The sequence below is a fragment of the Pestalotiopsis fici genome (genome assembly GCF_000516985.1).
Source record: "Pestalotiopsis fici W106-1 unplaced genomic scaffold PFICI_Scf_8, whole genome shotgun sequence".
In the NCBI taxonomy this organism is placed as follows: domain Eukaryota; kingdom Fungi; phylum Ascomycota; class Sordariomycetes; order Amphisphaeriales; family Sporocadaceae; genus Pestalotiopsis; species Pestalotiopsis fici.
Genome location: NW_006917098.1, coordinates 1641974 through 1663237, shown reverse-complemented (window position 1 = coordinate 1663237; position 21264 = coordinate 1641974). Strand labels below are relative to the sequence as shown.

Sequence of the window (21264 nt, the reverse complement as noted above, 5' to 3'; positions counted from 1 at the left end):
AAACCATGAGCTCGTTGAGTCTTTGATGGAGAGCATACCAAGAGGGGAGCCCGCAGCTCATCCATGACCTGTGCCACGGAGACTATTGTATCCGGCCGATCTACAAGAGGACAGGACGAGTACTGTTGGTGGAAATTGGCAGGCATGCCTGAGCGCAGCCGAGAATCGCAGATTTTGTCGTTGAAGCGACAGCGTTAGGAAGGATGCGCAAATTAATTTCGTTCGGAGTCAGGCTGGGCCGGGCAGCGGACGTCTTTGTAGGTCAGAATTGCCATCTTAGCGTCAAGGACTCTCAGTTGACCTTGTCTTGGACCTTGTTGATATGCAAAGTAAAATGAGAAACAAAATCATTTATCTCTAGAAGCGCATGATGCCCTCGTTCTCCTGAATCTCTGCATTTATTCGTTGAAACGGACGTTCATTTTCTGCAACCAAGACACCGTCATTCTCTTGACAATCTGGATCACATCATTCAAAGTATTGTTTTGTACCATATATAATATTCCTAATCATAATCATAATCGACAATTACACCACCAGAACCATGAAGGCCGTTCAATTTCTCGCTGTTCTCGGCGGTAAGCATTCTATTTTCTCCATACAAGCAGTGCGCGTCATGTTCTGACATTTCATCTCAACAGCTTCGCTCGCCGCTGCCACTACGGACATGAGTGTCAGCACTACAGTCGTCTGCCACTCATGCCCAAACGTGACTTCTACCGCGGCCGACATCGTCACCCGATCCCCCATACCCACCACACCCTGCAGTGCTCCGGCCTTGACCGTCATCAGTTCCGCCACCGGCTCTGGCAATGCGACGGCAACCGGTACCGGGTCTTCCAGCACAATGGTTCCGGTAACAGTCTCTGGTGGTGGAAAGCTCGTTGAAAGCTTTAGTGGTGCATTGGCTTTGGCCGCAGCTGTTGCGTACCTGGTTTAATGTTGTGGGGAATGAGGATGTTGTCATGTCATGGACCAGTCCTTCAGGTATCTTTTCAGTACCCTAAATGCCGATGGAAGCGAGTTGTTACGAGAAGCAATCTTGATCAGTATAAATTTCTTTGCCGGGCATCTCATGTTTGCATCAATGGTATCGCTCCTCACATTGGGCGAATTGTACATTACGATATCTGAATATTATGCATTTCGTAAACAGAACACGCATTCATGACTTCCTTGGAAGCGACACGGTCGTTACCGAGACCTCGAGACACTAATACTGCTATGAATTAACAAGATCGATTCAACAATCCGTAAACCAAATATGTATCACGTAGACTACACTCGTGCCCCATGCCACCATCGGGATGGATTGCAGGTGATGGGAAGGAATTAGCCTTCCCGGCTTTTCAGACCTTCTGGTCCAGCTGACAAGATGCCTGGTAGTTGAGAGTCCATACTGACTGACAGGCATTAATTGATATAGCCCTTGCATGTTGTCAGGGCCTAAACAGTGAGCATGCTATGCAATTGCGGCCACTGGCGAATTGTATCATCAAAATTCAATCTTAGATTGTGGAGCAGTGCTGGCAACACTTAGATCAAGGAAATTCAATTTTGGATTCGAATTAATAGAACTCTGTTGGCTCGCCAGACTTCTTCTTTGACACATTGCTACCTCATCCCTTTAAGTTGTCCAGCCCCATGTTAACAAGTTTTGTTTGATCTGGCGGAAGGGCTCATCTCCCATGTGATAAAGGCCACCAAAATCAGCTGGATTCTCATACACCTCGAGATTTATTGACTTGAGATGCGAACAACCGCGATTCGTTGGCCCTTTGAAAGCTTGAGGACATTGTACAGTGTATAGTCTTCTAGCATATGTCGACTATGTTTCACAAACGATATAGGGGCGAGTCTCTTGTCTCTTTTAGCACGGAGTCAAGCTTGGGCAAGCTGTTCAATGAAACATGCCAGCGGGCATAGAAACGGAGAGCAATTAAGGTTGCTGAAAGCAGAATAAGCACCACGAAAACAACGACAAGTGGCATCGTGGTTGCCGAAGGCGTCCGCACGACGTCCTACCTAAGCTGGAGATCACACATGGTCCGAAGAAGGCTTACGGGTAGCAATCGAAAAGCGGGAAGCGAAGGGGGGAGAGAGAGAGAGAAATCAGACTGACTTCTGGTCAGGTGTAAGCCAGCCTTTTTCTTCTTCTTTTTTTTATTATTGATTCTCCCTACTATATGTGCCGCAACCAAGAATGACTACTGCCTTGTTTTCCTGTCTTATACATTCGATTTCGGGAAGAGTATTACCAAGGGGGCGACATTTTGCGTAGAATGGATAGCATAACGCAGCCCATCAGGTTACTGCAGACCGATATGTGCAGTGTTAGTTGCAAGTTGAGGGACTTGAATGGCTCGGTATACTTGCAATGCTCATGCATTCAATCATATTTCCTACGGGCACAAGGGACACGCCATTCGTTATCCCCGGTGTGTGGCCGCGGGTGAGTAAAGAAGAGCAGTCCTGACGGGCTTACGCCATGCAAACAAAGCTGCTTGCATTGGGGTCCTTTAAGCCTACATACCTGCCCTCCCCAGAGGCGGCGGAGCGGGGAATACTACTATGCAAGGCCAATCGCAGCAGCGCACCCGTGCCAACACGTCTCGTGCATATGTATATACAATATTATTTGAGTTGATTCCTCTGCTCACCTCCTGCTTCTGCTCTTTATTCCATCAGTAGAAGCGACAACATCATACCGATTCCAGAGTACCATTTAGCCATGGCAGCAAACGATAACTATGTCTTTACGCGAGACCTCTTGGACAATACTCGGTTGGTATTTTCCATATTTCTGAATGTTTTTTTTTCTTTTTTTTGGGGCATTCGTGATCAAGGTATCTATCTATGCTGACCGTCGAGGGATTCCCATATCATAGCCTCAATTTGATGCACACTTATTGGGTCAAGGATTTTGGCTATCTCATCCACCCAAGGATTCCGACCGACGGGGCCAATCTCAGAGTGGCAGATACGGTTCTGGTACAGGGTATGTCGACTCTGAGGGTTAAAACTATTATCAGCATTCAATTAATGTGCCGCATGAATGAAAAGTGTATGGTTGGTCGATGCATATGACCAACTCCCAAAATCAGCATAGTTTGTCGGCCTCGACATCTCATTCGAAGCCGCACCACCACCCGAGGCTTTGCCTTCGAGTATCAGATTCCAAAAATGGGATATCCATGATCCGGTCCCTGAAGAATTTATCGGGGCATTTGACTTGATCAACATTCGCTTCATGATATTCGTCGTCTACAAGGACGAGGTTTCATCTGTAGTAGACAAGCTGATCAAGATGCTGAGTGAGTAGCAATACCTTTATTCTATATCGTGTTGCACGTACTAATCGCTTGGAATACACCTAATAGAACCTGGCGGCTACTTGCAATGGGTTGAACCCGACAACCAGACCGTGCGCGGAGAATTGACAAGGCCTGAAAACAGCAAAACGAGCATTGAGCAGCTCATGAGCCTGCTAAGGTCCCAAGACCCGAGATTGAATCCGACGTGGGTGCCAGACCTGCCCAAGATCTTTTCCCATTGCGGTCTCCAGGATGTCGACGCCGACGTGCACGTTACTCCGCCACACTGGGCGTACTTGAGTAAGTAGACAAAATCTGTGGCATCCTTAACTTTTTCATGTTTTTCTCCAAGAGTCTATGTACAAGATTTCCCGGTCCCGTAATTCTGTCTCGGGAAATACCTGCCGGCCTGGTAACGGCAGCTCGAGCACTTGGTGGGAATTTCTATATAAACGTGAAAGAATTGAGAAGCTAACACATTCCGACTCACTAGTGCACGAGTGCGGCCTCATCATGCACGAACTCATTGCGCGAAAGACCCGAAATGAGCAAATGGCAGCAGAGTTGAAGCGCCTGGTACCTTTGGCCGTGGAAGAGACCAAGAAGGGAGCCTATCTGGCCACCACAAAGTATGCCATTACGGGAAGAAAGCCTTGAAATCACATTGGAATTAGACCAAGCATGACTAGCTGGTAGAAGAAAAATACAGGCTGAAAGGAAGTCAGAAGTAGATTAATTGTGCCGATAGCTCAGAGGGCTGGTTGTGGCCAACAATGTGTTGTACTGGCAATTGCCCTGCCACATGCATCACACAGCTGCTCATGACAAGAGTAAAGAACAAGTATAGTGGTTGTCACGGTAGAAGAGACGCAATGGCAAGTTATCTGCGTCTTGGAAATACCAACTATTCTGGGCTTCTAGTCAGACTAGGTACCGGGATGATTCCAATTTTCAACAACCAATATCCTTCTTCATAAGGTCTAATCTTTGTTCTTGGTCCTGATTGAGCTTGTTGAAGCTAATACTCGACCTCTTGACATGACGTCAAAGACCTTCGCGTCGAGCTTGAACCCGATCCGCTTCTTCCACACGGCTAGACTTCCGCAAATAATTTTCAAGCCATACAAAGGTCATCATTAGAGTGTTCTCCCTTGTTTCTAGAAATGTCATTGATGAGTATGTCTGACCATGTGTTGCACTTGCTGGAGGTGTATCCAGAAAGTCAACCAATTCGTACGAGACTTGGATTGCCGAATCATAGTCTTTCATGGCTGCGTAGAGGCCTATCACGTTGATACAAGCGTAGCAATACTGATGCGGGCTGACGCGGGCCTCTTCAGAATCACGAGCTTCCAAGGCCAATGTTAGCCCCTCGTCGAAACGATTATGCAGTCGGAGTAGACAAGCGAGCTCTATCTTGAGTTGCATGGTCGAGATGCCACAGTCCTTGGCTGTCTGTATTATATGATCGAGTCGCAGTCTAGCCTCCTCATAGCCAATCATACCTGCGCTACTCATCAGGCTGATAGTCAAGCCCCGGCCTTGCATCAGTTCTGTAAGAGCCTCCGGAGACCTCCACAAGGAGGGCTCCAGCACTTCGCAATAGCAGGCGAGCAAAGGCTCGATATGGCTTGCGAACTCGATATTGTCCATTCGAGACAAGGCATCCGTCATCGTACACAAGGGATGGTCCGCGCCAAGGAACGCCTGGCAGAGCCCCGCGAAATGCCGGAGGAGCATTCGTGAGAGGTTATGCCCCGATTTGTCATAGTAAATGCAGCGCATTACTTGGTGGCATAAGAAGATAAAGGTGAAGGAGTTTTGCGACTTGACGATTGTGCCTGTTTTTTCAAAGCACTTTTGCAAGATGCGGAATGCCGACCTGAACTTTCGTTCTTCGAGAAGCTTGAACGCCGGGTTGAAGTCACTATACCAGGCCTCAATGTTTCCAAGCTGCCCGTGAAACAATACAATGTCTTCTGACGGAGATACCGGCGCCGGGTATGTGTCCAAAGGAGCTCTGTTTTGCAGATAAGAACGAGTCGAGAAAAGCAGCTTTTCGAGAACTTTCATTGGTGCGACATTGCCGAGATACCGGGTTCGTCTTGTGGGCCATCCGTGGGGTATTCCGGTCAACGCAGCTGTTTGCTGGCGAAAACATGGGATATTTGCGACTGGATATCTCGTGTCCTGTCGTTTATGCTGTGTTAAACCAGCTGTCATTGCTCGGTTCGCGTGGCAATCGTTGCCCGAGGTGACATGATGATGTTTGCGTCTAGGTCGGGACTCTGGAATCGACAGAATTGATGCTTCCAGGGAGCCGCTACTATGATCAGAAGATCCGCTGGCTATAGACGGTGGTTCGTTCTCCATTATCGAAACCTTGGCCCTCTCGCTTTGAGAAAATTGCATGATGGCCGAGCTCGAATCATGTATTTCTGCCACGCGACTTTGGCTGCTCGCTGTAGCCCCAGGAGGCGGTGTTCTGATGGCTATTCTTGACTGTAAGGCATGGCGTTGGTCTGACTCAACCCCGAGCGTCAATTCTGTATACGTTTCAAGGATGAGGCTCCAATGACTTACGCATCGTGAGCCTGGTCTTCCCCATTGCATGATGCCTACGAATACCCTCTCTGACTCTTTTACGCGCAAGTCGTTTCCCATCAAGATACACATTACTGTCTTTTCCGTCTTGTCTCCTTTGCTCAACGCGATGCGCGATGGCCGCCCAGTCTTTTTGCTCAAGGTTTTTACGAAATTGAAAATGATCACGCAGAACGATTTCATATTGCTTTATCCTGCGCTCCTTTGTCAGTCCACGGTCTCACGAGACGGATAATGACAACACTAACGGAAGCGACGGGAGTCCATGCTCAATCTCCATTCTATCCTTGATGACTTTGAGACTGCAGCCTTCATCAAGATATAGCCGTTTCAGGTCATCGCGATATGCATCCCAGGTTGCGAAATTCCTTGCCTCGAGAGCGCTCCAAACAGCCGGTCTGATGGCGTAGCTTTGCTCCATGATTTACTAGGTGGCAATACACGCGTCATTCCTTTTTTTTCTCTCTTCTTTTGGGCCTCGCGAGCGGCTCGCGGGGAAATCTGGTAGAGATATTCAATGGCAACAGACAAATTCGTGAATCTAGAATCAAGATTTAAGTTTCAGCATGGAGTCACAGAGGTCGTGGAGATAGGGGTTTCATTACATTTGTATGAAACCGCGGACATTTCTTGTTCTAATTTAAGCAGCAAAAAGTCCTGGTCGCCATTATCAGTCAGGTGTATGCAGGAGTGTCGATCAGCTTTGCTTTCATTGGTCATGAACGGGGTGGCCCCCATGTCTGGCGGTAGCCGAACCAATTACCAGGCCTTGTGCATGGCTGTGGCCCGCCCACAAGCAGAGATCGAATCACTGGAGCAATTTCGGTAGTTGCAGGCGGTCTGTCGGATCTTTGGACGGGAGAAAAATCATATATCAGATGAAGCAGGCGCCGCGCCAGTCTTGACCTGATCTCATTTGAAAAGTGTCGCCTCCGACAACAATGACAGAGAATCATATAAGGTTCCTTTGCCTTGCAATGAGCAGGCAATCCGCGTCAAAGCGAAAATGACCTCGTTGGTGTGGGGCCCGTCAGAGCCGCTTGCACCTCTTCCATCGGTGACACTCTGAATTGATCAGCTTGCGTACCCAAAGATCTGGAAATGACATATATGAGAAGCTCGACACTAAAGGCACATTGCATGTGAGGTTCATGTCCTGGATGCTCTGTAGCGTCAGTGTCCATGCGGAAGAAGAGCACTCCGTACGGCTTCATGTTGGCTCGAACATGGTCTTTCCACTACCCATGGCACTTCCCACGACGATGTTGAGTATGCCGGTATACGAGCTTTTGTCTTGAATTGTACGAGAATCCAATGTTGAGTTGTTGTTCTACACAAACATGGGTGGCCAGCTGTACGCCGCACACGATGATTCTTGGTGGACGGAAGGTGGGAATCAGCTCCATTGAAAACTACGCAAGTACCAAGTAACATGTCGAATTGAAGAAAGTGGGTGTGAAGAAGAAGAAGAAGAAGGAGCCACCTCTCACCAACTGCTACGACTCAACTACCCAGGTACCGATAGAGCAGCAGCCTCAGGCTTGAGACCTCAGCACCTCCCAGAAAGAGCAACGGCGGCGCAATCAATGTTGAAGATGGGCTCATTATTGAGGCCAATGATTGTGAGAGTTTGACATTGCAACGCTTTGAATGTCGGCACTTCAAGGCTCTAAATGCTGAGTCAATTGTATTTCAGAACACGAAGGATTGGGGTGGCGACATTGTCTCCATGAAAAAAGGTCAAGATATGCGTGTCGGTGTCTATGGATACGGACTCGTTGGTGTGGGGGCCACTATCCAATAGACTATGTGATCCTACACTCGTATGAGCCGGCGCGATGTTTATTTATGCTTATTTCTTGAGGCAACCCTTTGGTGTGACCTCGAATAGTGATATACGGAAGGTGTTTACCATACGGAATGACCAAGAGCCCCCACCCTCTCGGCGTGGCGCTGGGATCATGTCCAGTGGTGGAGCGACATTGATGCGACACTCCTTGCGCTCCGGGGTTCCCGTGGCGGCCGGGGGACAGAATTTCCCTTTCCGCGCTCACTTTCATCCCGAAGAGGGCTTGTTCACGTTTTCGTTGCCATAAACGACATTCTCCCGTTGATGGACTATTTTTATCCGTTATCTATATATTATACTCCACGGGCCGATAGACCTACGACTACCTTTTTGACCTTCCTGCCTACTTGAGATGATGCAGGCATTGCGAAAGAGCACACCTTTTATTGCAAACGAATAATTCAATATTTGAATCGCCATGAGGTGGAACTGTGTCCAGCGTCGCTATGAATCAAGGAGGTTTTGGGTTCAGTCAATTACTTGGTAAACTCATCCAGCGAACCTTGGAGATAAGCAACCATGTATTATAGTAGGGTAACTATATAGGAACCCAACAAGAGGAATAAAACACAAGCAAGCTTTTCTCATGGTGTCATTGGCAATTTTATTTACTCCACTGGAAAATCGTCTTGTCTGATGATAAGAGGTTGCGACTCTACAGCTATCACGACTCTGTTAAATTATAGGCATGCCTAGCCATATTGCTTGATTGTGACAATCAACACAAGACTTGTCGTGGCAAAAGTGCAGTGCAAATGCGAGGACTTGAATCTTGGCGACACAAGCCCATTGATGGAATCAAAAACGCACCGTTCCTGCGACTCGGCAGCTTCCGGCAACCGAGGAATTGCTCAGATCTTTGCGCCGATTACTTGGCTTGCATCTTGGGAATCATGTATGCGTCGCATGATTTTCCAGTTCCTGGGGCCATCTGCCGCGTGGCTTCATAGCCGAACAAAAAAACGGAGATTGAAATATGCTTGCTTATACCCATGTGCGGCGCAGGGCGATGAGCAAGGCCGCTTTCTTATCTGATTGCGGCATCAAAGGCCGGTGGCTCACCACCGCCAATGTCAACCAGCCAGTCCTGTAAGGGCAGTTGACTATAGGACGAGACCCACTGCCAATTCCCGCCAAGCGGAACAATCCTTGACGGGCATCTCTATCCGTGCGATTCAGAATAAAGATGAAAAGATATTTGTTGGCACAAGGCATAGGGACGGACAGGCGAACAAACAATTTGTGATTGCTATTATTACCTTCAAGTCCATATGACTAGGCCTTGTTCTAGACCAAGGTGCGCATGTGGGAGCGGATTGAGCATCTGTCAATGTTGTCTTTATAAAAGTACCTATCGATTCTCTTATTATTTTCTTCTATTGTTCTAAATTACTTTCCATTAATCTTGACCTTTGCGATATTGCTGCCAGTCTCTCGTTCATCACCATGCGGCAATCGATTGCTCTCGCGGCGGCATATGTCGCAAGTGGTGCTCTGGGTGCACGCGTCTTTATTAATGAGCCCGACACGGGTCTTCTCGACAAGATTGGCGCCGACTTTCCTACCGGACAGTTGCCCAACTTGACTGACATGGTTGGGCTCCCCGACTTTGAGTGGGCGGCGAGGAACTATCTGCCCATTGTCAATTACACCTACTACCGAAACGGCGCTGCCGGCGAGTGGTCGTACCGGAATAATCTCGAGGCATACAACCGGTATCGATTCAAGCCAAGAATGATGGTGGATATCACTGGCATCAAGAGCACGTTTCAGTAAGAACGAGACACGTTGGACCAAGTCATGCCATCATGAGTCCTGACATGAGATAGGACCACTATCCTGGGCTACAATTTCTCAGCTCCCTTTTACATCTGCCCATGCGCCAAAGGCGAGTATGGAAACCCAAATGCCGAGCTCGGCTTGGTCAAGGGCGCGGGAACTGGTGAGATTCTGTACATTGTAAGTCCGCTCCTACGTCAACCCATGTTCTACCGTCGCCGCCATACTGACACACAAATGACAGCCATCTCGCTACTCTAGCATGACCATGGAGGAGATTGCAGCCGAGGCCGCACCAGGCCAGACCCTTTTTGCTCAGCTCAAGCTCAGCAACGACGATGACAAGAACCAGAAGCTTTTCGACCGTGCCGAGGCTGCAGGATACAAGGCCATTGTATGGACCATTGACGCACCCGGTGGATCGAGTCGCCAGCGTGCTCAGCGCTTTGACGTTGGCGCCGAGTAAGTCCTCTTATTTCTATTGGAGGGTGCTTGATAACCACTCCCCTTTCATGAATGGAGACCAGCTTTGAAGACTAATTGAAAAACACCTGACAGCGAGGACTTTGTCCGACAGACCTGGGACGACCTCGACAAGTACCGCAACATGACGTCGCTGCCGATTGGCATCAAGGGCATCCTGACGGCGGCCGACGCGCGCATCGCCGTCGAGCGCGGCGTGCCCCTGATTGTGCTGTCCAACCACGGCGGGCGCAACCTCGACGGCTCCCCCTCGCCGCTCGAGGTGGCCCTGGAGATTTACCAGACGGACCCGACCCTCTTTGACCAGGCCGAGTTCCTCGCCGACGGCGGCGTGCGCTACGGCACCGACGCGCTCAAGCTCCTCTCCCTCGGCGTCAAGGCCGTGGGCATCGGGCGGCCGTTTATGTACTCGAATGTCTATGGACAGCCCGGCGTCGAAAAGGTCATCAACATTATGAAGACCGAGATGGCCGGCGATGGAGCCAATATTGGTCTTGACAGCCTCAAGTCCATTACTCCAGACTATGTCAACTGGAATCCAAACTATTGGTATTCTTAGATAAGTGTATATTTGTTGTTTTGTCCTTTTTTGGGTAGCGACTCCATAGAAGAATCACATGTATTGTAACCTTATTGTGAGGTTTCAGGTGTTCGGACTTGATCGTGCAATCAACAATAAGTTGGATATGCCGCATTGAGTGTCAATCGTAACAAATGTACCATTCGGAGCCGAAATAAAGAATAGAACTGCAAAACATCAGCCACCAGAAGGAATCAATGATGGACAGTATAATACGGCCCCGCAATCCTTCGAGCCAGTGATTGACCTTGAAAATTGCCCACTTTGGGGGCTTGCTCCAGTGGCTCCTGCATGCCATGTGCCTTGGAGCAGATCACTGGCAATGCGCCTAAACAAATGGGCCTTTACCCGCGAATCCATGCCGCCTAGCGGCCGCGCACCAGTGATTCTTATATTATCTCCAAATCTCGGTCCCGAGGAGCATTGCGCTGTCAGTAAAAGCTAAACTTTATGCTTGATATCACGAAATATCTGCAAGGGCATTGGAGAGGGGCTGGAGTGGGCTTTGCATTCTTCCAGCAAGGTAGTCCCTTTATTTTTTGTCGGTGCAAGTCGCACGAATCCACTCACTGATACGGTCCACACACCATGTTCGTCCACTTCATCTGCCTATCAGGTAGTACGTATTCGGGTCATCAGTTCTTGTTCTGTGCCAACTCGCTGGGTGTAGAATGTCGATACGCACAAGGACCTCGGAGCCTTGTTCACCTTGCGGGAAAAAAAAAAAGAAATAAAACCCCAATACCCAAGTTCAAATTATCTTTAGCAATCCTCTACAGGGAAATAATCCGGGCCCATACCCACTATTTCCGTTTCAAACAGCCCGTGTTGTCAGGATGAGGATCACCATATCTGATCCACTGGATTTGTACTTCAGGGTGTTGAAATCAAACAAACGGTTTGCACCTTGATTCCGATCTCATTCCTGTTATGTATTGCTTGTTTTCTGATCGAGTCAATTCTAAATGTAACATGTAATATTGGGTATTCCATCGCATTTATATGTGTTTGCTTGAGTATATACAGGGAAGTGCGGTCATGGTAGTACATGAACCCCCTATAGCGGTATCTTTATTTCAAGTATGCTCCAGAAAGCCTTGATCCGGGACCAGGTTGCAAGCCTCATCTCCGACGTGGTGCCCTGTTTTCTGGTTGAAGTGCTGATGATATCTATTGCTGACCGCAATATCATCCATCTGAAATCACCGATCCATACCGCTAATCGTCTTCATCTTTGTCGTCTTTCTCGGCCATGCGCCGTTGACAATAACGAATCCGTAAAATGCTATTGGACTGTCTCCTGGGGTTGTATACTCATTCCAGTCTTCCCGACATACAGTTGATATCTTGTCGCGCTGCGCAACTCCGAGTCGATAAAACTGCTCATGAAGCAAATAGTATATGGTCGCTCCGGTTCCAAAATAAAGGTGGGTATAGTAACATTATCGTAAAAAGTCGTGAGGTTGCCGTCATTTCTATAGAGCGAAAACGCAGGTAGGCATTTTTGGGTGAGCGAAAGCAGGGGATGGAGGGCTGCTCTACGTCAGCCAAGCCGCTGCTGACATGACAGCAATAGTGGTTGTTGCAAGAATGGAATCATTGTCTCCCCCCCGATTTTTCAACAAGTGCAAAGAGCTCCAACACCCTCGCAACAGGAACCGCAATCGCAGGCGGAGCAATCGCATCCCGAACAGTCGCAGCAGTCGCAGGTGCAGAGATCCCCGCAGGCAGAGCAGAATTGGTTCCAGTCGGTGAAGATGAAGCACCAAGTGCAGGCCTCGGACCAGGCAGCTTGGCGGTACGGGCTGTCGTCGTTTTTGGCGCCGCCACCGATTGGGTTGTTGCCCAGATCACTCATGGGATCTGGCGATGAGTATTGTTCCTGCGAGCTCGTGTTAGGCCAAGACCAAGTAAGAACTTTGTCACTTTGGAATGCTTACCGTCATGATGATGATGATGGCTTCGACTGATATATTTGGTGCCGCGGGATATGATAGAGGGCGTTTGTCCCTAAACTGCACGTGGGGTAAGAGGTTGGTGGTTGGTGCCTAATGCAGTTCCCGAGATGCAGAAAAGTGCGTGAAATAAGAATAATGATAATAGTGTAGGCAAAGGCCAAATCAGCGGCCGACAAAGGACTAGAGAATCACAGTGTCTTTTTTATTTCAGTGGACAGGAATGAGAGAGCGAACGTGAAACAAATGATTGCCAACCGGAGATGCGAGTGGAAATCAGTAAGGTTAAGCTTAAATCGCCCATATTTCAAGTTGCCCTATCAGAAAGAACCAAGTCAAAGCTTGGTGCCGTCGTTTTATGAGATCAACACGGGGCCTGAATTCCTATGATTTCTCAGAGATCTTCCAATGGGTTACAGGGGCTTGGCTCGGGGTTTTTGGTTGGGTTTCGTGGTGGAGACGCCTAAGCGTGGGATTTTTTGGCACTGCCCTTTCTGCTCAGCCACCCATAGTGGACTAGGGGACCTTCTGTAGCTACATATGATATGCGAGAGCTGCAGCCCCAGGGCGACACCCCTCAACCCTTTGGGAAATGATCAAGTGTTTTTTACGACGAGCCTTGAAAGGAAGCTTGGCACAAAGCAATATTGGCACATCTGATGTATATGGCTTGAGGATCTTGGATAGGATACATCCGACCAGCTGCATCTCAATGTCATATCACTCACTCATGTATCAAAGATTCGCGACAGATTGAATGTCTTGTTGCTGCAATTGGAATTACCACTTTCGTATCATACAAGCATTCAATCGCGACCAAGCTTTGACTAACCCGGTGCCCTAGGTGTAATGTAGTCTAGCGCTTCTAGTGTTAGCCTGTAGAACAAGAGCGCTTATACGAGCATCCAAATATTTTGCAAACACCCTCGATTTTGGACCCTTGATACCAGGACGCTGTAAGAATTTTCCTTCTTCACGTCTTTGAAGACATGATATTTCAACCTACAGTCCAAGTAAATGTTGTTTAAAGAAAAAAAAACTCTGCTTAAACTTAATGCCGCAGCAGTAGACTGGAGGCAAGTCCGCAATAGCCTGCGACTAAAAGCCCTAGTCTGGACTCTCGCCGAGTATTCGGGGCTATTACTGCCCATTGCGCGCGTACGAGCGTGTTTTGGATATCTCGTATCGTGCAAATTTGAACGTCAACATCCCAACCTGCAGCAAAACTCTTGAACAGCCACACATGGGAGCCTCGGTTACCGTTTCTTGTGGATCAGAAATTGGAATTATTCATATTTCGCTTCCAAAGAAGCTCATGATAAGATTTGATGGATATCGACCCGAGGTATTCGAGAACCAAAGAGGGCAAAGCAAATGGGAAAAGCCCTAATAATTCCTTGCGCTCGAAAAAGTTAAGAGAAAAACAGAAAAAGGAAAACATGTTGCTCGTTTGGTAGAAAGTAAAATGATTCGCTGCGTTGGGGAAAAGATCACCACTTGCCCTCACCATCGTGCGCCTCGATATTACTGCCGTCGTCCCTGACCTGGTATGTCGTCGTGACCACGATACCGCCGTCATTAATCTGCTGCGTATTTCGGTCATTATTGTCCCGGTCGACGCTGTCGAGCGCTGTCGATGTCTGGCTGATTTGCGACTTGGTGGTACTGCTGCCGCCGCCAGCTGCTGCTCTCATAATGTTTTCCTCGCTCGAACTTAAAACTTGGGTGCCGGCCGGGTTGTTGTGAAATGGCAGGACGTTGCGGAGCTGCGAGCCTTTGCTCTTGCCCGAGAGGGCGTATACGTTGCTGCGCTTGTTATACGGAGTGTGGCTGTCGGTTCCACCTTTCGAGGTCGACTTGAGCCACTTGGCGCTCGAGAAGAGCGGCTTGATGGGCGCGGCATTGACGGCAATGATTGCGACAAACTGCGAGACCAAGCCATGTGAGTACGGGATATATGAGTGATGTAGATTCAAGATATCTCAGATGATAATTCCAGGTAGTAAGATGTAAATCACGTACAGTTTCTCGAATGGCCCAAATTGTGCACAGGTTGATGAGCTCGACGTTTTGGAGCGATAGTACGCATCTCAGCAGTGTCGCAATCATGACAAACACTCCTGAACAGAGCAAAGCTCCAATAGCGAGTTTTCGTGCCACAGTGAGCTTGACCGCAAAGAGAAGAGGAATGGGTATGCCAACGATCACAATGTCCGTGCTGTGTGTACATTCACCCCGTCAGCGCTCTCGTTGGTGTATAATAGGTAGTAGGGTCGGTTAGCTCGAATAGACTTACGCCACGTTGAGAACGGCTACAGAAATATAGTTTGCTGGCTTGGCAGAACAGTTATCTATAGTGCCTTGGTCAGCTGGTTCTTCCTCTAGGATAGTCCCTAGGTCACAACTCACAACCAGGGATGGGAGCGACCCTCCAATTGTCTGATACAGGTGTGCATTGTGTAAAGATTATCACAAACATGATGAGATATGTCACCACGCAAGCTACACTCGTCCACTTGACGAATTTCTGCTGACTCAGGCCAAGACTATCCCACTGTCAGCACATGTCTCTCTCTAATTGAGTTGGCCTGTTGGAGCAAAATGTTGCATACGTGATTCGGTTGAAGAAGAACAACATGCAGCCCTTGAGAGTCCAAATCAGAGCTACATAGGTATTCCAGCCAGTGAATAGCCATTTCGAACCTAGCTCTCGGTCATGTATCTCTTCGGGGCTCATTTGCTCGACCATTTCTGTCGTGACTCCAATGTTCGTCTCGTATTTTCCTAGATGTCCCATGTCAGTCTTGTCTTGGTCAGGGCCAATATTTTGGCGAGGAAACATTGGATTTGACCGGAGGATTGCTTACCGACCAACGTTACAACTGTGATATCCATCTATAGGCCAAGTGTTATTATTCAACAATTTCTATCATTTGGCAGTCTTGAGGCGCAAGAAAAAAGAAATCTCGAGACAACCTAGCAGCTGCCGTTGCAGAGGATCATGACTTACAGTCCAAAGTATCAGGGCTAGTACAGAGAAATAGTCATCTCCCTTCCAGCCTTTGAAACCAACTGCCTTCCATCGAGCATAGAGTCGAAGCAGTATTATGGCGACACCCAGGCTCCACTCTACCCAGCCCTCGACCTGAAAAGGCGTTTGGGCTTCAGACATGATCGACAAGGCGGGTAGATGGGCAAGTAGGTAGTAGTTGGTAGTAGTTTTCCCTTTCCCTCCACGTGGCTGGCAAACAATAAACCACAGCTGCCGAGAAGTAATAATGATAGGCTTGTTGATGGTTAAAACTCAAAATACCAATAACGAATCTAGGTCGCCGGCGAGAAGAAAAAGAGGGCATCAGTCCGTTTTCCCGTCGAAACTCTATCGGCGGGCTTCGTTCCAGATACTAATACCCTTTTTCTCTCCCCAGAACTAATTCTCAAAGAAGACCAAGACGGGCCTCTTCCCCTTGACGAGCTAAACCCCCCATGTTCAAACTAGATCCCCACCGTGTTGCCTTTGAGGGCTGCTCCTAGCAAGTTCCATTTTACTTCTGAAATGGCGCTTATGTCACATATAGGGCAGACGACCCAGGACCAGCAGATCCATCTTGGCTGACTGGTTCAGCTTCTCAGTGGGATCCGCAATATTCAGACTCGCCAGATTCTACTAGGAGGGCTTAGTGGTATTATTAGTGCACAGGGGAAGACTCCAGCCCTGGGCAATCTGGGCTGAAGACGCCAAGGCAAAATTCCCCCGATATTCTGTGCGTTCCGGAGGAGGGGAGCAGTTTCCGGCGACGCCACCCATCTTGGATTGTATGTATTAGCTAATGGTAGGGGACACCACACTGTTGGTCGATTGCCAAAAACAGATTGAATTAAACTTGCTAGTAGTCTCTTGTACCAGGGCAGATTTTGTGGTAAGCAACCCCTTGTGCATTCGGCAGGCAAAAGTACGGCGCTGATTATCATTGCAGATCTCCCTTTTTGGTATAATACATATATATACAAAAGCAGAATACGCTCGGACTTTGCTGCTGTGCTAGCAAACTTATAGACAGTCAGTCACATCAGGCACTACAATTCTTTGGAAATTTCATATTCATCGGACTACAGTAGTACAGGCAAGCTATGAAAAAGCTGAACAAAATATGAGAAATAGAAATGCCTCCTGAGCAATTTGTTGCCCTTGGATTACCAGGGGTCGAGATGTTCGAGTGCGCTGACTCGCGCGGCAAGCGATCGCTGAGTCCTGTCGGGCTTAGTGTCCAGCACCGTCATCTAGACCGGCATAGATGAACGGGTTGATCTTCTTACCTCAAACAAGCTTTTTTCTTTTTTTCCTTTTTCTCATTGGGCCAATGACCGCGTTACGGGTCCTTGCTACATCGAAGAATTGGCACCGAAATTAAATCGGCCGCCCGTTCCTGAACCTACCGGAAGCATGTTGCAATGCCCTATGGGGATCCGGCTTGCAAACGGGCATCGTTTTCTCAACGGAGTGGCTTACCGGACCAATGACCCGGGGCTCTTGGCAAGCTTGATAATACAAGTAGTAGCTTGGCCCTTGGGTATTTCCTGAATAATCCCAACTAATCCACTCACTACCCCATTATCATCAGCTCCAAGTATTGATCCGTGAACCGAGTCAGAAAATGATGGGAGGACATGTCGACAGACTAGCCAGGCACGCTAGATGTCGCTTTTCGTCTGTCGGGGAAGAAGACACCCGGTCAATAGATGCTGTCGGGCTCGTGCCGGGCAGGAATCGTGGCTGAACCTCTTGAGTCGTCTTTTGAAGAAATATTTGTATGATCCCAAGCAACATTGAGGCTAGGAGCCTTTTCAAGACGCACTCTGAATCAACATTGCCTATGGATTCCTCCATCTGAATTTGACTCATGTCAATATCGATCCTGATGTACTTGACTTCCGATTGTGTGATCACATCAAAACACCGGGTCACGACTCACATGTAAGCTCCATGTAGATTTTTGGGACCTGCAGCCAGCAACCAGACTCCCACTGGATACCGTGAGCTTACGACGTGGCTAATCAAAGATTTCTAGCTAGCGGTACCTAAGAGGAATGAGCCAACAAAAGTCTCGAATTACTCGACCCCCTGTCCAGGGGTCTTCTGGAAGACCTTGTAGTAGTATAGTCTTCAAGTCTTGTAGTGGGTCTCCCCATGACCACAGCCTAGTGTACAAGGTAATATCGCAACAACTCCATAGAGCTGCGTATGCCAAGAGACCAACTTACCAGTTACCAACTGAGCTGGAGTGGAGAGCCGCTTTTTCGCCATCATTGCTGCGTAGGACTTGCTAGTGTAGTATACAGATACCTTGCGAGCGAAACCCAGGAATATCAAGAAATCCGATAGGCTGAGTTTATCATCCACTGTTGAGTAGCGCCGACCCTGCAAAGTAGGACGCTCCACCTTTCCGGCCGAGTGTGACAAAAATTACATGCTATTTATTCCCCCTCGATTCACAGTAAATCACATCTCGATAAAATTACAAAAGATATTCGCTCGGCAGCGGCAAGTGGAGATCTCTGGCTGGGAGCAAGCGTACAATCGATCTCAATTTCGGCTGGCTTAGCCATCTCCACGAGGGTACGTAGATAGATGTTGGTGGCCCTGTTTTGTTTGTTTGGGGCGGCGGCGGCGGCGATCGGCTACTGATGGCAAGATTCAAAGATCGTCGAGGATGATCCCGTAAGACAGTACCACGGACTTGCGGCATTCAAAGCACAGGTGATTGCGATTCAGGATATTTGATATTATATGACAGGATATCATCATGTACTGCTGTGCAATAGTTTAAATTGATACCGCCGCCTTCACACGTCATTATCAAGGGTAATAAGGCTGAGAGGGACAGAACTCGAGTATCATTCTTCGTAACGAGCTGGCCAGGGCCGATTGTATCTACGGTAGTGGCCTTGCATGAGTTCTAGGGATATAACAAAAAAGAAAACACTAGCCCGCTAACACATCAATGTTCTTCTATACCCGAAAAGGACCAAAAGCGCCTGTCAAACATTCCCCATCGTGTAGGCCAATCCGGAATCGTCGAGTCAGTTATCTAATAGTACAGTATCAATCAATCAATTCACATCGTACAATCGCCACGATCAAACACCAATAATCAACCCGACTTTCCCGAGTCTTTTCAGATCTTGTGATGCGCTGGAAAAAAGGGGGAAGGAGGGGATTCCCGTCTGTCTGTTGGTGTACAAGGAGCCTCCACTCCTGATACAGGAAAAGAGAATAATTTCAAACGTAGATGAAAGAATCTCGGTTGATTGTCAAGGACAAATATGCCGCTCCCCGCCTCTCCATCCCCAAAGCGACATTTTTGCTACACAACTTAGAGGCACAGCTGCTGAAAGCAAATGTCGGGATTCCTCCACTGGGCCACTGCACAGTCCAGCAGGTTATCTTCAGTGCAGGACGCCGGCGTATCGTCATGGGCCGCGACCCTAAAGTCATCCTCTACATCCTCATCGTCATCGTCGCCGTCGGTCTCATCTAGGTCGTCGGTGGCAGCAGCTGTAGCGTTGCTGGTCTGGCGCCGCCTCAACTCTGTGGCTCCCATTGTCGTGCAGACTTGAGCAAAGCATGATATCCCATCCAGCCCTAGAGATGCGACACACTGTGCGATGGAGTCCGGGGTACAGCTTGTGAGAGTATTCGAATTTGTCTTGTCGTGCCCCAATGATATGCTTGATGGGCTGGACGGTGTGGAGGGCGTGGGCGGGCTGGCTGGGCTTGACGGAGCTGCAAATGCTACCGAGGCGCTCAATGCAAATACTGTAAGAATCTTCATTTCTTTTTTCCGAGATATAAGTGACTTTGCGGATCGGAGAATTCGCTTGGGGAAGCGTAGTGTAGGGTGATGATGCGTTTAATGGCAATCTGCAGCGGTTCCTCACAAAGACGAGATGCGCAAATGTATTACGTGTTCAAGATCTGCGACAGGACCCAACGATCATATCTATATATATGTATATAAAAAGAAAAGCCGTCAATAGGAAGCCCGGCACATGGCAAAAGATCTGAGGAGACGTCTGTGTGGTCAGTCGCATATAGGCTGGAAACCATGGTGGTGGCTTAGGCAGGTACCGGAACAGAAAAAGAGAGTAGTGGTGTGGACAAGGCAAGCAGCTGGGATCTCTGAAACTCGTCAGAAGATGGGACTCTCCCCTTGGACCGATTGCAGACTAGAGCTCCGGGAGGGTTGCGGCTGAACCAAGCCAATGGCTTCCCAACTCTGGTGTTTCGTAAATCGGCATTGGGAAGAGAATCCCCTCTGTTTGATGTGCTCGTCACTTTGATGAAGTCGTCATCCACCAACAAGCCTCAGCTCTCCTCGAGAGCCCTAGTCGGTATCTACAGCACCTGTTTCTGCAGTGTGGTGTCAATTGATGGCAGCAGCGATAAGTGGTTGGACGGTGAAACACTTCAACTCCGCCCATGCCTAGCTGTGTCACGATTACATCTCCGGAGATGCGATAAGGGATCTAAATTCGTGTACTTCTCGGCCAAGCAGCACAAATTCATCGACGAGGTTATTGCTTGCATCTTCGTCTCAACATTGTGTGTGCACTTTGTCTTTTAGAAGAATGTTGCCCATTCCAGAATGAGTGGAAGCCCGGCAAATGCCTGGGGCCCCTCTGGATCATGCTTATTTGTTCCACGAGCGTCCCAAGTTTTCCCCACGTATGGATGAACCCTTGGCCTAGATCCTGACTTCAGATCATGCGATTTTCCTGGTTCGAGAGGTTCATCATTTAAGTAAGCTGGAACCAAACTCTTTTCCCTTCCCCCCCTGGACTACAGTTTCATGGCATTTGCCCCCTTCATTTGTCCGCGACTCTTTTTCTCGAACAATGCAACCTGCTGCGGCTGGCTTACACGGACAGGACACACATTTTCTACCGCCGGGCATTGCCCGAGTCTGTGCGCTGGAGTGCCTGTAGCTGCCTCGAGGCAGCCAAACTTCTCTGCATCAGGCCAGTATCTTCCTCGAGAGATGCCAAGGTGTGTATCACAGTAAATTACGACAGCGTGAAACCCATAGTTACCTCAACGCCGCCGATATCTAGGGCTTTCAGGTACAGGACCGATTGTCCACTCTCTGTTAGGGGGCTAGTCGGCGCCATATACCAGTTTCATTCCTCTTGGCAGGATAACCACCACGACAATATCGTAGCAAAAAAAAAAACTCAAGTTGAAATGTCCTATTATCTTGATCGAGATCCTGTCAAGTCCAATTCCTAAAAGTGGTAATGACAACGTGACATGACTGATATCACAAAAAAGCGTTGTACATCTACTACTTGGCCGCTATAATCGCAGGCGAGTAGTGCTGTATCCTATCGGGCGGGCCGCCCCTAGCTCTCTCCGCTGGAGGGCCACTCGCCTAAAAACCCGGCGCCCATCTCTAGCACTGCACTGGACCCTCGGCAGCATCACAAAGAAAAACTTCGGCCTCGTCCGTCTCGGCAGCTTTGGGTGAGTGGATATCCGGATAACTGGGCCTCTACGTATATTATACTAAATAATCCAACGCGTCAAGATTTGCTCTAGTATATTGGGATAGTGGGACATTTATTTTTGGAAATTGATAGACTGTCGTGATTCAGATAGGTACAGGCGCACGGAAGTGGACTAGTATCAAGAAGTCGTTGGCT

General features: G+C 48.5%; 6 protein-coding genes across 6 annotated transcripts; 3 read left to right on the top strand and 3 right to left on the bottom strand.

Moving 5' to 3' along the window:
* Positions 1 to 544: 544 nt before the first annotated feature.
* PFICI_11204 (uncharacterized protein) lies at positions 545 to 940 on the top strand (the record flags this gene model as incomplete). Its single annotated transcript, XM_007839785.1, has 2 exons — positions 545 to 578; positions 642 to 940. The coding sequence occupies 2 exons, from the start codon at positions 545 to 547 to the stop codon at positions 938 to 940; spliced, it is 333 nt and encodes a 110-aa protein (XP_007837976.1).
* Positions 941 to 2856: 1916 nt separating this feature from the next.
* On the top strand, positions 2857 to 3971 carry PFICI_11203 (uncharacterized protein; the record flags this gene model as incomplete). Its single annotated transcript, XM_007839784.1, has 4 exons — positions 2857 to 2991; positions 3110 to 3314; positions 3381 to 3614; positions 3808 to 3971. 4 exons carry the CDS (start codon positions 2857 to 2859, stop codon positions 3969 to 3971), a joined length of 738 nt encoding a protein of 245 aa, XP_007837975.1.
* A 387-nt stretch (positions 3972 to 4358) lies between these two features.
* On the bottom strand, positions 4359 to 5726 carry PFICI_11202 (uncharacterized protein; the record flags this gene model as incomplete). The annotated part of the gene is made up of 1 exon (XM_007839783.1): positions 4359 to 5726. The coding sequence occupies one exon, from the start codon at positions 5724 to 5726 to the stop codon at positions 4359 to 4361; it is 1368 nt and encodes a 455-aa protein (XP_007837974.1).
* A 3487-nt stretch (positions 5727 to 9213) lies between these two features.
* Positions 9214 to 10588, top strand: PFICI_11201 (uncharacterized protein; the record flags this gene model as incomplete). The annotated part of the gene is made up of 4 exons (XM_007839782.1): positions 9214 to 9539; positions 9597 to 9726; positions 9791 to 10008; positions 10105 to 10588. 4 exons carry the CDS (start codon positions 9214 to 9216, stop codon positions 10586 to 10588), a joined length of 1158 nt encoding a protein of 385 aa, XP_007837973.1.
* A 3466-nt stretch (positions 10589 to 14054) lies between these two features.
* PFICI_11200 (uncharacterized protein) lies at positions 14055 to 15736 on the bottom strand (the record flags this gene model as incomplete). Its single annotated transcript, XM_007839781.1, has 7 exons — positions 14055 to 14489; positions 14587 to 14782; positions 14861 to 14915; positions 14974 to 15110; positions 15177 to 15348; positions 15432 to 15459; positions 15575 to 15736. 7 exons carry the CDS (start codon positions 15734 to 15736, stop codon positions 14055 to 14057), a joined length of 1185 nt encoding a protein of 394 aa, XP_007837972.1.
* A 3202-nt stretch (positions 15737 to 18938) lies between these two features.
* PFICI_11199 (uncharacterized protein) lies at positions 18939 to 19397 on the bottom strand (the record flags this gene model as incomplete). Its single annotated transcript, XM_007839780.1, has 1 exon — positions 18939 to 19397. One exon carries the CDS (start codon positions 19395 to 19397, stop codon positions 18939 to 18941), a length of 459 nt encoding a protein of 152 aa, XP_007837971.1.
* Between the last annotated feature and the right edge of the window lie 1867 nt (positions 19398 to 21264).